The sequence below is a fragment of the Danio rerio genome, chromosome 21 (assembly GCF_052040795.2).
Source record: "Danio rerio strain M-AB ecotype USA chromosome 21, GRCz13ab, whole genome shotgun sequence".
Classification (NCBI taxonomy): domain Eukaryota; kingdom Metazoa; phylum Chordata; class Actinopteri; order Cypriniformes; family Danionidae; genus Danio; species Danio rerio.
In genome coordinates this window covers 30,455,194-30,471,204 of record NC_141041.1, presented here as the reverse complement: position 1 = coordinate 30,471,204, position 16,011 = coordinate 30,455,194, and the positions used below count along the sequence as shown (strand labels likewise).

Sequence of the window (16,011 nt, the reverse complement as noted above, 5' to 3'; positions counted from 1 at the left end):
AGTACCCACAACTGAGGTGCCCTTGGGCAAGTTGCTGTTTAGCTATAGGTTTGAAGATGAAGAGGTAAATATTTTGTCCTCTCTTTAAAGTTCTCCGAATCTTAATTCAAGTAAGAATCTGTGACGTGCTGGATCAACACATTTGATCCACCTCATAATCTACAGGTCTAAAAGAATCTGTTGGGGATGTATGCAGTTTTGGAAGTATACAGAAAACCAACAGCATGTTAGGCAGATGGTCAATATTTTGGCTCACCTATCAATTTATGCATTTTATTGGAATTAAAATGCAAGTCAAAAAGAATCAAACATTCACTTTCAAACTATACTTAGTTTTGCACTTTATTTGTCAAAAAAACAGCAGCAAATGAGTTTGTGCACTAGGTGGAATGCAATGTCTATCAGTTATTATAGATTCAAGAGCTGTGTCTGAGTGCACTAATCACTGACAGAAGGCTGAAAATGTTTTCTTTTTTTTCTTTCAATATCATAAAGCCTCAAGAGAAGGTCCCTTTTGGTATCAAACCAATGTTAAAGTATACACAAACAATTAAAAGACAAAAGATATAGCGCTCACCCCTCATACTTGATCACATAAAAAATAAACAGTACATTACAATCTTAAAAGTTTGGTTTTATCCACCTAATAGCAATAAATGTGGTAATTTAAATGCTCAGAGTGCAAGTCTGACTTTAAGAAATACGGCAAAATATGATGAAGCCTTTCAGTTGGGAGCTCATTACTTTACCGGCAGACTACTACTGATTAGCAGAGGTATGTTCTGAGCAGGTCTGGGATGCGCTTTGGAAACAAACAGGAACGAATCAAGCAATTACAAATGCACTGAAGCAGGTCTGGTGCTCAAATCTGACCCCTATACACAATGCTGGTGTTCACTTTGAGTGGGACATTCAGTGGATTCTAAACCCACGGTTAGTCTTCATCTCAGCGCTGATGCATAAAAGCCAGTTCAGGTGCTCCAGCGGTCATGATGATAAATGTCGTGCCAGACCAGTCGATGACCATCAGCTCAGCCTGTCCCTTCGCCCTCGTCAAAACAGCTTGATCATGCTTTCTCTTGACTTGCCAACTCCAACCCACTTCACTGAAAAGAGAAACATATTTGTATGTGTAAGCATGCCAGTATGTAGTGTTAAGTAATGGTACTTCAAATTTTAAACATGTAATGGCATTAGCTTTTCTGCAGTACACCTAAAATTCCTACTGACAGGCATGTGTTATTTTGACTTAAATAAACAGAACATTAAGGTCAGTGTATGTTACCTGGCACTTGCAGAAAATCCTCAATAAATTTAATGTAGCTTTGTGCCTGTGTAGGCAGCTCATCGAAGCTGCGCACTCCCTCAGTGCTACAACTCCAGCCAGGGAACGTCTCATAAGTCACCTGAACCTTTGTGAGCATGTCCATGTTTGCTGAAATATAAAACAAAAGCTCTCCATTATGAACATACTAACCAAAACTAATATCTTACTGCTGCACGCAAGAAAGTTTCAGACTGGTTATGTCGTTCATGTCTCACCCTCAATGCAAGTAAAACTGTGGGAATGTTTTTTTCAATTAAGAAAAATGAGGAGCATTGCTCAGATATTTTAGTTAATGGAGTAGTAATAAATATAGTTAATAATTTTAAATATTTAGGTACAGTTTTGACTCTAATTTAAATGTTAAAAAACACATTTAAAAGTTTTCCAAAAGTGCTACAGCAAACCTGAGGATTTATAAACTTCAGGCATCAGTTACCTATGAGTGCTGCTAAACTTCTTTTATGAACACAATGATTTTCCCTTTTTTATTTTATTGTGCTACAAACTGGTCCCAAACAAACATTACAACATTAAAACCATTGTATATTACCTGTAATTACTGCCATCATTACTGTAACTGTTTTGAACACCATAAATTACATTTGACAGTTTCTTATTTTATCCTGACGTGTGTTTAATGTAGAAAATATTTCATGATCTTGCACCACCTCCTCTCAACAATGTGTGATTGTCTGCAAGGACAATACAAGACAGACTAGGTCATCGGTTAGAGGTGATTGTTCAGTTAAAGTCAAGAGAACTGTTTCTGGACGATCCGTTTTTTCAGTCAGAGCAACATTAATAAAACTGTTCTTAAAATTTGGTCTAAAGAAAAATCAAATATGCCGCCACTGATTTGATTTCATTTTATTGACAATGATGTATTGTATGTATTGTACAGTAAGTGTATATTGTATTATTAATATTTTTTATAGTTAAACCTGTTACAACTTCCTGGTTTATAGCTAACTCTGGCACATGTCATCTTGTACATTATCCCTGTATAAAATAAATAAATAATCAATTAAATAATAATACATGAGTAACATTACACTGAGTGATGAAATCTAAAAACAGGAGCAGGTTCCTTACCAGGAAAACTGGGAAGAGGCTTTCCATCAACTGTGTAGGCTGTGCCAATCTTTATTTCAGGCAATGTGTCAAGAATGTCCAACTTAGTCAGCGCAATGCTAAGAGAAATAGAAGAATAAGTGTTGTTTAATTAATTATAAGATTACCAACACCTTGCAGCAAACAAAAACAACTATAAAAACTAACAATTCATAATTACCTCAAAAATAAATTCATTAGTAAACCATTTCAACATGTTAATTTGGATAAACCTGTTATACAGATACATAAAAGGTCCCAACGGTACAAAGTATCGGAATAAATAATTTAAAAGATCGAATAAAACATGAAACTAATGTTTTAAATGAACAACATTTCACAATATTGCTTGCATTTCTTATATGAAAGCATTCTAATGAGTGTTTCATTTTAAAAAGTATTTGGCCTAAATAGGTTTAATAAAACCTGATACATGCTTTAAATGCAGAGAGGCTCAGGGTTTATTTGTGCATTGTGTTTGGGAATGCAACATTATTAGAGACTTTTGGGTGGAAGTGATTAATATTACAAAGATAATTGTACCTTGAATATTTCACTAGATGCAAAAATGATTTTGCTACATTTATACCTAAAGAACCTAAAACTAAATCTTCAGCAGCGCAAATTCATAGATTATGCTATATTACAAGCTAAAAGAATGATAGCTCTTAGCTGGAAAAGACCTGATCCACCATCTATTGGAACTTGGATTAATGCCATGGCACAGTGTATGTATGTAAAATATGTAACATATTTTACTAAAAACAAAATAGATGAATATGAAGAAATATGGAAGCCGTTTAATTACTAAATTAAAAACAATAATATTGGTCATTTATTACAAGAGGTGTAACGAAGTATACAGTTTTTTTTTTTTTTGTGAGTGTGTGTGTGTGTTTCGTTTTGTTGGATAATGTAACTTGTGTGTAAAATACAGTAATGTATACTTGGTTTTTGGGTACCTAGCAATTTTTGTTTTGCAAATTGTCTCTTGTGTGAGAATTCTGTGTATTTCTATAAGGGAGAAGAGAGTGTTGTTCTTTTGTTGGGGTGTGAAATAATTGTGACGAAATGGAATAGTGTTTTTCTGTTACCTGTCTTGCAAAATCAAAAACAATAAACACATTGTTCAAAAAAAAAAAAAAAAGTATTTGGCCAAATGTTTGAATGAAAGCACATGTAAAACACTCAACACAACTTACGCTGAAAACCCGTTAACCATGTGGGCATAGCGAACCAAAACCAGATCCAGCCACCCACAGCGCCGCCGCCTGCCTGTTGTAACTCCAAATTCCCTCCCTCTGCTCTGCAGCAGATCTCCAATTTCCTACAAAATGAAAGAGTATTAAAAATGTTCAAACATAAAGACAAACAAGAGAATGTCACTGAATATTAAAAAATGATTCACTATTTCCAACCCACAAAAACACTCACATTGTTCTGCTCAGTGGGAAATGCCCCGACTCCAACCCTGGTGGTGTAGGCCTTCACCACTCCATACACACGGCCAACATGAGATGGGGGGATGCCAAGACCTGTGCAGACGCCTCCAACAGTGCAGTTTGATGAGGTCACAAAGGGGTAGGTCCCTGAGAGACATGGATACATCTAAAGTTAAAGAGATGCTTCGCCCACAAAAGTAAAATGTGCTGTTCATTTAGGGCTGTGCCAATGCCAATGAAATAGCGCCAACATAACTAAATTTGTTGTCAGCTTGCGTTGGCCACATCTGGACCACAAAGCTGCACATGAACACAATAAACGAATGGCAGCTGACAGAAAAGGAGAGCATGCTTAATGCACCTGCATGAGAGCAAGTGTTTTTCCGCCCCATAACCAGAACTTCCCACGCTCAACGCAACATGTTGTTCCATTATTTCAGTAATTGTCACTCACCCAGGGGGATTAGCTTGTGCAAACTTGTCTGATAATCTTATAAACCACATAGTTTGCAAACATTTGAAAAATGTAGCAAAATTACAGACTACTTTTTGTTGCTACTTTACTTGAATGTTTTATTTGGTTATGTCACTTCAGCTTTTGTTCTCAGGCTCTTACTCACTGCTGAATAACCAATCAGAGCACACTCTTCAGCCGATGGCAGATACTGAATCTGATCTGGTCTACTTAATCTCAAATTAAGCCGACTAGATGCAACAAGTGAAACACACCAAAGACATACCAAAAAAAAAAAACATACAGGCAAGACAAAATGAATACATGTGACTTCAGTTGAAACACTGAGGTCTCACAGTAAAACTACTGGTCTGTACAAAAACTAAACCTTGCAACATCTACTTTTAATCCACAGCCTCAGCAAAAGTTGCTAGAGTGCAAGTTACAGACTGATTATGAGTGAACCGTGCATCACAAGACCTCAAGTTATCTTCACAGAGTTCCCACTCTTAGCCAAATATCAATGTCCCTGACTTTCACTGACTAAGAAGCTGAACTTACACAGCCTTTGATGAAAAAAAAAAAAAAAAAAAAAGGAGCTGTTGTGTTTTGCACAATATTACAATTAATGAATGTCATTTTACATGAATATAAAAGCCATCATTAGAGCAACTATGTAAAATTGACCCTGGATTTTGAATGGATATTAAGAGAAGCAAATATCATTGTTTTTTAACTTAAGATATTTTAAAATACACAAAACAAAAACAAGTCCTATTTATGCAAGAATATTTCTCATACCAAAATCAATATCCAGTAAAGCAGCATTGGCTCCTTCCACCAGAATCTTCTTGCTTGGTCCAGTGAGGGCTTTGTGCATGAAATAAACCCCATCAGTCACTAGTGGCCGTAATCTTTCAGCAAAATTCTGCAAATGGAGTAAATATTATTTACAGGTTCACAACTGAGAAGGTACCAAATTGAAAAATGCAGCGATGCTAATAATCACCTTGAGCTGCTGAAGCTCAGCATCAATGTCAATGTTAAGATTAGGATAAGTGGTCTGATAATGTCCAGCCAGCACCCGAAACCTGTGGAGAACAAATTACATATATTAATCTTTCAGTTGACATTTGTTGAGAATACCGCCAGGATTTCTACAGGATTCATCAAGTCAAATTTAAGACTTTTTGAGACCATTATGAAAGAAATTTCAGGCTTACACAAGGCTAAACACCAAGTATTTTTACTAATGGCCCAGTTAAAACATTTAAATAACCATTAAAAGCAAATGTTATTGTAAGGAAGATAATTAAACTATATCAGTAAATGACGTTAATAAATAAACTTGTGTTAAAACTTTTATTGAGATGGGATGTTAGTGTTCTGGATGGGCATTAGCTCCATTACATGGACATAGGGAAATTAAGACCCTTTTAAAATGATCTACAACAGAATATTTCAGTGAATTTAAGACTTTAGGACCCCGCAGATACCCTGATCTTATGCAAGTGGCCTAAATAAAAGGTTACTAAAATAAAATGGTAAAATACCGTATTTTCCGCACTATAAAGCGCACCGGATTATAAGACGCAGTCTCAAGTACGGGGTCTATTTCTGTACTTGACCCATACATAAGGCGCACCGTATTATAAGGCGCACGCTAAAATACACTGTCTGCAAAAAAGGTAATGGAAGCAAAACAGTTAACATAGTTTAGTTGAACTTTATTGTACTATTTAACAATACACTCACATTATTATTTTTTTCAATCAGTCTTCTCCCAAAAATCCATCAAAGTCCTCATCTTCTGTGTCTGAATTGAACAGCTGGGCAGTTTCGTCATCAAACACGCCGGGTTCTCTCTCATCATTGTCGGAGTCAGTCTCATTGCCGGGTGGCTGTTCCGGCTTTTGCGAAAGCTCGGACAACAGTTAAAGCAGACACCCTAGCCCAGGCATCCACAATCCATTCACTTATGGTGGCGTAACTCGCCCGGCATGCTTACCAGTCTTAGTAAAAGTGTGTTCGCCGTATGTCATCCATTGCTCCCACGCTGCTCGCAACTTCACTTTAAACGCCGTCTACACCAATATCCAGCGGTTGAAGTTCTTTTGTTACTCCTCCCGGAATGACAGCAAGCTCCGAATTCATTCAAGTTGGTCTTCTAACTGTCCAGATTAGACAGATTTTTGAACTCCGTGCACACATAAAGCGCACCGGATTATTAGGCGCATGGCCGTTTTATAACAAAATTTAAGGCTTTTAGGTGCGCCTTATAGTGCGGAAAATACGGTAATTAAATTATTTAATATTAGCAACAAAAATAACATATAAAATAAAAATGTAATCTTAATATTCATTCATTCATTTTCTTGGGCTTAGTCCCTTTATTAATCCAGGGTCGCCACAGTGGAATGAACCGTCAATTTATCCAGCAAGTTTTTACGCAGCGGATGCCCTTCCAGCCGCAACCCATCTCTGGGAAACATCCACACACACATACACTAAGGACAATTTAGCCTACGCAATTCACCTGTACAACATGTCTTTGAACTGTGGGGGAAACCGGAGCACCCAGGGGAAACCCCCGCGAACACAGGGAGAACATGCAAACTCCACACAGAAACGCCAACTGAGCCGAGGCTTGAACCAGTGACCTTCTTGCTGTGAGGCGACAGCACTATCTACTGCGCCACTGCTTCGCGTAATCTTAATATTTCACGATTAAAGTACTGTTTTGCTAAAGAATCAATTGGAAATCTCTCATACTCACTTTTCTTCAAAGACAGAGAAGTCGGAGACCAGATCACACACTCTCAGTCCATTACGTGCTGCTTTGGAAGAGTATGCAGGTCCAATACCCTTCTTAGTTGTGCCCAAACTGTAAAACAAAGCGTAAACTCAATATTAATCAAGTAAAAAAAAATAAGCAACAAAAAAAAAAACTTATCTACAAAGCAACTGTTTCCATGCAAAATGAAAATAACTCACTTTTTTCCTGCCTGCTGTTGTCTGAGCTGCTCCTGTATGCCATCAACAGCCTGGTGGAAGTTGAACACTATATGAAAAATCAGAAAAGCTTTAACTTCAACAGAACAGATATCAAAGTGTTTGTATTTGAATGAGACAACCGTTGTACAAAGTCAATGCCATCTGCAGCACATCTTAATCACTCAGATGAAGGTCAGATGAAGTCAAAACAGAAAAGTACCAATGTGTGCCCGGTCAGATATCTTCAGTCGTTCCTCCCATCCTTGAAGTCCTGCATTATACAAAGCAAAAGAACACAGAATTGATACAAAAGCAGAAACACAGCTTTCAGTTCATTATTAAAACACTATCTTGATTAACAGAACACATGGGACTTGTGGGACACTGGGACTTCTGAAGCTGCATATCGATGGATTTGCGCTTTAGTGTTTGGACTTTCAGCAGTGAAAATTAAACTACACTGAACTGAACTTCAACTCTGAAAACTTGCCTGACAGTTTCAATTTACTAGAACGTCTATGTCAAGCTGCTTTGACACAATTTACACTGTAAAAGCGCTATAGAAATAAAGGTGAATTGAATTGAACATCCTCAAAGCGTATTTCAATGGGAAAATGGAAAAAAAATAAATAAATAAAACTTGCCAGGAATACTTAGAGCAAGAATAATGTGATAAAAGACTATTTACAGATCACAGTGCAGCCAGAACCTTACTAATTCAGAGATTAGTTTTTTTTTTTAAAATGTTGACACCATGTATTAAATCACAACTTTCAGTTACTGAAAACCAAATTAAATTAAACACAGCATTATATGTACTTCTGCTGAATGATGATCATTTTGTTAAAAAAATGACATTTTATATTTGAAAGAAAGGACTTTCTAAATACGTTTTATATGTATTTTTGCCATTTCGCAAAATTTTAATTGATGCAGATACAGAATGTGATGCCTGAAGCACTTGTGTACATATTAGATATGGGACGATAACCGTTTTTAATGTTTACAGCGGTTTGGAAAAGTCAAGATTTTAAAACCGCCAAACTATTCTGCTATACCGTTCCTAAGGTATGTGTAAGGTTTTTGTTTAATTGTTTGTTTGTTTTTTAGGACAACAATATCGCCAGCAGAAGAGATATCCAAGGATGCCGTTTTAAATTGTAAAGAAATCAGTGTTTTTTGAAACTAAAGTCAATAATTTATTTGAATTATTTATCCTGACATGTTTACTGCTCCAAAATATTTTGAATGTTTCTCAAAATAAAATAGATTGTGTTAAAAAAAGTTTGAGTTTTTTTGCCAGACATTTAAAAAATATATATATTTTGGAGAAGTAATCAATACCGTGATACTGTGATATTTTTATCCAAGGTTATCATACAGTCAAAATCTGTACAGCCCATGCCTAGTACATATACATATGTATTATACAATACATGCACATATAATATATAACTAATTTAACCACTACTTTTTCCACCTCACATTTCTTTGCGTCTTAAAATACTTGCCGTCACAACAATGTAAGGAAGATTAGCTTATTGAATAATTTTCATATTTTTAATTGGTCATATTTTCAATTTCTATTGTTTTGCAAAACAATGCAGGTCCACTACTGACACACAAACACTACAACACATACATTTAATGTATTTTACTCAATATCCAGATTGTGGATTGAAACACTTACCATTGCCCTTCTGCAAGTTCTTCTCAGCCTCGTCAAAGAGTCCTGGCAGGTGTATCACAACACCATTTCCTGTGAGACAAAACAAGATCAAGATCAACATACACGGGCAACATCTGATCCAAAACGCAATGAGTCAAACAGTACTAAGATCTTACTAATAGTACAATCTAGGGGGCAGCAAAACAACAAATAATTTAACAGGAAGGTCAAACAAACAATACCAATAAAGGAAGTGGCCTTTTTGTTAAGAACTCCGCTGGGCAGCAGGTGGAAGTCATACTCGACCGAGTCCACGACCACAGTGTGTCCCGCGTTATTTCCACCCTGCACAAACACTGACGTTATCAACACGAGCGGGAGTATCGCGATAAGATCAGAATGAAGACGAAACAAATCATGGACAGGTTACATCACTAGTTCTACCGCCAACAAGTGGCAATGACAAAAACAACAATTCGGAAAACTTTGTTTCGCCCTGTGAGGTTAGAGATGCGACTTGTGAACGCGGGCATTTCCGCTCTTACATCAATAACATTGCCTAATGAAACTAAATCTCAGGTAGCAGATATTATATCTCCGCGGCGAACTCTTATTAAACACACAATGATAAGCGGCTGGAAACCCACCTGGCATCTGCATACAATGTCGGCGTCCATTGCCAAGAGGTCGACCACTTTCCCCTTCCCCTCATCGCCCCACTGCGCGCCCAGCACTACGGTCACTTTATTCTGGGGCTCCCGCGGGACCCGCAGTGAATCCAGACTGTCTCTGGAGCGTTTGAGCGCCGGTTCGCCGTTTAGACACGCCGTTTCCTGACCATTAGACATTGTGCTGTCCGCTGCCATGCTGAAACTAAGCGAGGGAACAACGTGAACGCGGTACCGACACAATTGCGCGCGAGATTGGCCTTCAGATTCACAATAAAAGTCCGGGGGCTAAAAGTTAACAAAAGAGGTGCTTTGGTTTGCACATGCTGCCATGAAAGCTCCACATAAAGAACGTGCGTGGTTGTAAAAAGAGTTATTGAAGTAAATTCAGAGTATATAAGACATGAAGCTATTGAAATGATTTTTAGTAAATTGAAAGTTTTCGGCTCTTATCATTTGTGACTTCACAGTCGTATTTTGGCGGGTTGTACCCATAGTAGACTGTAAAAATTGTTGTTACGGGAATATGTCTTTGTTTTGGCTACTAAATATATATATATATATATATATATATATATATATATATATATATATATATATATATATATATATATATATATATATATATTTTTTTTTTTTTATTTATTTATTTTTTTTTATTTTTTTTATTATTTGCTCATACATAACAGCTCTAATAAAAAACGACATTACAATCTAATAATCTAGCAGAAACCTGAATGTTTGTCTTAACGCAAGTGAATAAAATTAAAAGTTATCAAACCAAAGTCCATTTTCTTAAATCTTTAAATATGCAGATGATGCATTGTTTCAATCTGATTTGCATACATTTCTTGCACAAAAATGAATGTTGTATAAAGTCTGGTTCAAATATTTTGTTTGTTTATTTGACATTAATTAGGTTATATTGAGTCAAAATGTTTTTACTGAAAGAAGTTTGGGTTTATTTTTATCACTTCATAATTCAGAAGAATACACTGCTTAATAAAGTAGAATAAAATGTAATATACAAGCACATTATATATGAGCAAGTCCTGTAAAATCCTTCTGAAGATATGAAACAAACTGAAGATGAAAGTGCTGCTATTTAAGACAAAAACAACTCGTGTTGTATTTTAAATCTACTGACACAACTGGATAAAGTGTGATCAAATAAATACTAATGTGTATTTTGAATGCTTTCCTTCAATTAGACTGAAAATTAAGCACTTTACGAAAAGCAGACAGAAATCTTAAAATTGAGAGATGCATGAAAAATGTTTTTTTTCCCGATAGTGTCTCAGCTGAAAAACAAACAAACTAGTTTTTCAAAGTGCATAGGCTATTAGGGCTGCACAGTATATCGTTTCAGCATAGATGGGTCAATATAAAGTGTCTTTGATGTCACACAAGATTGTAATGCAAAATAAGGAAATTCTGATGTTTCAATTGGTTAAACCTTTTCACACATGCAGGTAGAATTATAAGTGTTCTGAAATATCTTTTTGCCACATTCTTTCATTGATTGTATGTGATTTTGCCATGTCACACACTGCTCAGCCAACTTCGGTGAGTCTAAAAAGTAGCTAAATTCTATAAAATGTAAAGATTTTAAAATATTCTTATTGTCTTCAACAAGTTATTTGATAAAATAAGTCATTTTAATAACTTTTTTTGTTTTTATAGTAATAATAATCATTTTGCACGTGTCCTTGAAATTGTTGTCCACCATGTAATAATGTGGTAAATGCCTATTTAAGAAACCCTCTGATGTACTCATTGACACCCCCTGCCCATTTTTCTTCAGAGGAGGTTAAAACATCTGATCTGCACACAGCAGGTATCTACAATTATGTTTCCTATTTTTACTCATATTATGTTTGTAACTGAATGTTGTGAAGCTTAACATGTCAACCCTGTCATAGTGAAATATTAATTACAATTTTTTTTTCAGAAATTGAAAATATAGCTTTTAAACTGTATACAAGAAGCTTAAATAGGGAAACACTTTGCCAGCTGTAAGTACAACCTGTTGAATAAATGTCTCAAAGGCTTTTTATAGTGATAATGACCCAGATACCTAATGACCCAGAACAAGTTAAAAGTCTTATAAAACTAGCCATAACTATACCATTTTAATCAACTAGATGTTTAAAGAATAGCTGACCACCTAAGAGCAGGTATCTATTAGATTAGCATAAACATGCTAGAGAAAGTATGCTCTAAAGCTTGACAACGCAGGCTACGTCATGAACCGCAAAGCAGCTTAAGCTTGTTATCTTCTTTTCTCACAGCAGCAGTACGTTGCTTTAGAACAACGGACTATGTTATCAATCAAAACCCTTTCAGACACCTTTGTAGGAGAATGTTGGATATCTGTTAGTTGTTGTTTGTTGCTTGCCTGTCTGTATGTTGGGAGTCTGTATGTATGGAAGGGCAGCTTACCCAGGTAGCGATGGAAGTCAGCAGTTTAATTTAAATGTATGTTTGATTCCTTATGCTCTGTTGTGTTTTGTATGCTATTTAGGGACCACCCAAATACAATAAAACGGCGTTTCACCAGTGTTTTGTGTGTGTCAGCTGTTGCACCACTAGTTGTATTGGCCTGGACACACTCAATGAAACTCAGGGTGAGTCTGGGTTGACAGGTAGATTGCATACTTTTTAGGTCCTGTCTCAAGTATTCATTCATTTACTTTATATAAATTATATTTTATTTTTATTACAGCCAAGTCCACCACTGTGGGCACTTCTGGGCATTCGTCTGGAGGGCTTTGTACCTGCTGCTGTGCTGCCACTGACACTTACTATGGTATGTCATTTCTGTCTTCTCATTATTCCTCTTCTCCATTTCCTCTAAATAAATGTGTACAGTAACATGCAACCTGATGATTATAAACCAGACCTGACCTTATATTAGTTAACTGATAACAAATCTATAATGTTTCACCACTTTTCAGTTGATGGGTTAGTTCACCTAAAAATGAAAATTTTGTTGTTAATTACTCACTTTCATGTCTTTTCAATCATGAGACCTTCGTTTATCGATAACTCCCTCATCCTCCATTGACAGACACAGTCCAGAGATGTTTAAAATCAAGAAAAGAAACCAAAAACAGTCAAAACATTCCATGTGACTTCAACCAAAATACTGTTTAAACGTCTTTGTTAGGCTGGTTTTTGATTAAGATTGGAGTGCATGTTTATTATACACAATGGTGAAAATTTGATTGAAAAATCAATCAAATATCAACATCATTCCATGTTGTTATGGGTGATCAGAATAACATTGTGTTTAGACGCTGGCTAGATATTGAATTTTGGTCAACTGAAATCACAACCTAAATCGAACCTAACATTAGCATCTGATGACTTTGTGTGTCCACTGGACAATGACTAAATGCACTACAGAATGTTACGTTTACACTCACATGCACAAATTACATGTAAACGCATTCGCTTTTTACAGCGTAATACTCACTACTCTCGAGTAGTTTTGAAAGAGCTACTTTTTACTCATACTTTGATTAATATTTACAACAGAAACTTAACTCTACTTGCGTTACACTTTTAGGCAAGTAATGGTACTTTTACTTAAGTATGATTATTCAGTACTCTTTCCACCACTGACTATACTTAATACGCGTTGTGCTGCTGACTTTCATATTGTCTGTAATAAATGTGGACCGTAATCTTTTTGGCACACAAGTGTTTTTGGAGCTAAGTAAGATTACAGTTAAAACACTGAAGTCACATGGAATGTTTTGACTGCTTTTGGTTCCTTTTCTGGACTTTTCTTGATCGTGGCAGTCTATGGAGGATGAGAGAGCTCTGGGATTTCATCCAAAATCTCTTAATTTGTGTTTTGTAGATTAACGAAAGTCTCAGGCAATTGAAACAACATGATGGTAAGCATTTACATACAGAATGTTCATTTTTGCATGAACTGAGCATTGAACCAGAAATTACCCCATGCAGAATCTTTCTTGAAGGACTACGGACATACAGAATAACTTTTTATTGTGTGTTTTTGTTTATTTAATTTGTGCAGGTGCTTTTCCTTGGACCTCTGACCCAGCTAGCAGTTGAAAGCCCAAGAGGACTTTTTCATGATGTTAAAGCAGGTTTAAGTGAGTCAGGGGGAAAACGCAGGCACACAGAAACACACAAACATACAACTATACACTCACCGGTCATCTTATTAGGTACACATGTCCAACTGCTCGTTAACGCAAATTTCTAACCAGCCAATCATGGCAGCAACACAATGCGTTTAGGCATGTAGACATGATCAAGATGATCTGCTGCAGTTCAAACCGAGCATCAAAATGTGGATTTCAGATTTAATAATCTGAAAAGGCAAAATATTTTTTATATATAGAGGAGAATGGCCAGACTGGTTCGAGCTGATAGAAAGGCAACAGTAACTCAAATAACCGCTTGTTATAACTGAGGTATGCAGGAAAGCATCTCTGAAAGCACAACATATCAAACGTTGAGGTGGATGGGCTACAGCAGCAGAAGACCACATCGGGTGCCGCTCCTGTCAGCTAAGAACAGGCAACTGTGGCTAAATTTCACACAGGCTCACTTAAATTGGACAATAAAAGATTGGAAAAACCGTTGCCTGGTCTTCTGATGGCTACTTTCAGCAGGATAACATGCCATGTCATAAAGCATGAACAATCTAAGACAATCTGTTTTTTTTAACACAACAATGAGTATGTACTCAAATGGCCTCCACAGTTGTCAGATTTCAATCCAATAGAATGTGCAACTTTGGAATGTGGTGGAACGGGAGATTTTTGCATCATAGATGTGCAGCCGACAAATCTGCAGCAGCTACGTGATGCTGTCCTGTCAATATGGACCAAAATCTCTGAGGAATATTTCCAGTAGGCTACCTTGTTAAATCTATGCCACAAAGGATAAAGGCAGTTCTGAAGGCAAAAGGGATCCAACCCAGTACTAATAAGGTGTACCCAATAAAACGACCAGTGAGTGTATATTTATCAGCCACCGGCCACTTTTTTACAGGTAAAGACCATTTTAACTACTTTTTAAAATTGTTTGTTTGACCGAATAATACCAGGCCCTAATTGTCAAGATGCATATATGGCTCTGTCTTTATTATGTGCATGTGTGTGTATAACAACATTACTGGAGTATATTTTACAGGCAAATACGATTTCAGTCATTCTACTTAAAAAAAATGTTTAAATAAATCAACGTAAATTTACTTATTATGCAATGCATGCAGTATTGTAATTGTTACATTATGTTTATTGATTTGATTCGTGCATGTGTAAAACAATAATATTAAAATTGAAAACTGTATTATTATATTCAGTCTTTCTACTTAAAATGATGTTAGATTAAACTAAATTAAATATTTTATTAACTCTTACTGCAATTTAATTTCATGTTTTTCTTAAAAAGCAGATTGTCAGTCCTGGAGCAAACGGGTGAAAGATTTGAAATGGTTGAGGAATCATGTGGTGGCCCCGTTAACAGAGGAGTTTGTTTTTCGAGCTTGTATCATCCCCATGTTGGTGCCATGCACTGGTCCCACATCTGCCATCTTCATTAGTCCGCTCTTCTTCGGTGTGGGTATGTAAAAATAACAAAATGTAAAACACACATTGTTCTTTCAGCAGATGGCGATGTTGAGCTCTGATAATAAGCTGTGAACTCGGAATACTTACTGTATGTGTATGTGCTTTTAGAGGGATTCTTTAAAAGCCAAAACTGAATGCTGTCATAATTTACTTCTCCTTCACATACCTATTTAAGTTTGTTAAACACAAAAGAAATGATATTGCAAAAGAAATGATATTGAACTGCTATAGCATTCTTTAGAATATCTGCTTTTGTGTTTGACACAATAAGAAACTCATAAATGTTTGGAAACACTTGAGGGTGAGTAAATAGTAAGTAAATGTTTTTTTTTGGGAGAACTATCCCTTTAAGAGGCATTATATAACTATTGAAAGAAAGCACAGCATGTCAGAGAATGTGTGGCTGAAGTTTTCCATTAATTTTTCTGTTGCCTTACAGAGGTTTTTTGTTTCACTCCACACAGCCCATTTTCATCATATCATTGAACAACTTCGCTTTGGACAAGACACTGTTTTTGACATCCTAATTTGTGCAGGTAAACTGCATTCAGAAGCCTTACATTTGATGTAATGTCAACTAAAACTTCATCCCATCCTCATCTTTCAGCTTTTCAGTTTACTTACACCTCAGTTTTTGGAGTTTACACTGCCTTCATATTTATAAGGACGGGTAAGTATTCATGATACATATATAAGACAGCATACTTTGCCTTGTGTCTCACATTCTTAAAT

General features: G+C 36.1%; 2 protein-coding genes across 37 annotated transcripts in view; one reads left to right on the top strand and one right to left on the bottom strand.

Moving 5' to 3' along the window:
* Positions 1-16,011, top strand: part of rce1b (Ras converting CAAX endopeptidase 1b) — a 45,621-nt gene that overhangs the window by 7,358 nt on the left and 22,252 nt on the right. For 4 of the 36 annotated variants that reach the window (XR_015520405.1, XR_015520406.1, XM_087301594.1 and 1 more), the window contains exons 1-7: positions 11,878-12,110; positions 12,189-12,291; positions 12,390-12,473; positions 13,713-13,791; positions 15,101-15,271; positions 15,744-15,815; positions 15,887-15,949. Coding sequence is in view for 31 of the 36 variants with exons in the window: in XM_087301594.1 (XP_087157720.1) it covers positions 11,986-12,110; positions 12,189-12,291; positions 12,390-12,473; positions 13,713-13,791; positions 15,101-15,271; positions 15,744-15,815; positions 15,887-15,949 (697 nt within the window). In the remaining 5 variants the exon portion in view is untranslated. Of the gene's footprint in view, positions 1-9,293; positions 9,500-11,421; positions 11,502-11,877; positions 12,143-12,188; positions 12,292-12,389; positions 12,474-13,532; positions 13,570-13,712; positions 13,792-15,100; positions 15,272-15,743; positions 15,816-15,886; positions 15,950-16,011 lie in introns of those variants that run through there. The other 32 variants (XM_087301615.1, XM_087301609.1, XM_087301622.1 and 29 more) reach the window with 24 other exon arrangements.
* On the bottom strand, positions 223-9,985 carry adss2l (adenylosuccinate synthase 2, like). The gene is given in 13 exon segments (NM_173237.3): positions 223-1,106; positions 1,286-1,435; positions 2,420-2,517; positions 3,640-3,764; positions 3,872-4,026; positions 5,135-5,261; positions 5,343-5,424; positions 7,110-7,217; positions 7,328-7,394; positions 7,548-7,598; positions 9,018-9,086; positions 9,239-9,341; positions 9,644-9,985. Coding segments are annotated over 13 exon segments (1,407 nt in total). The 5' UTR covers positions 9,863-9,985; the 3' UTR covers positions 223-1,053.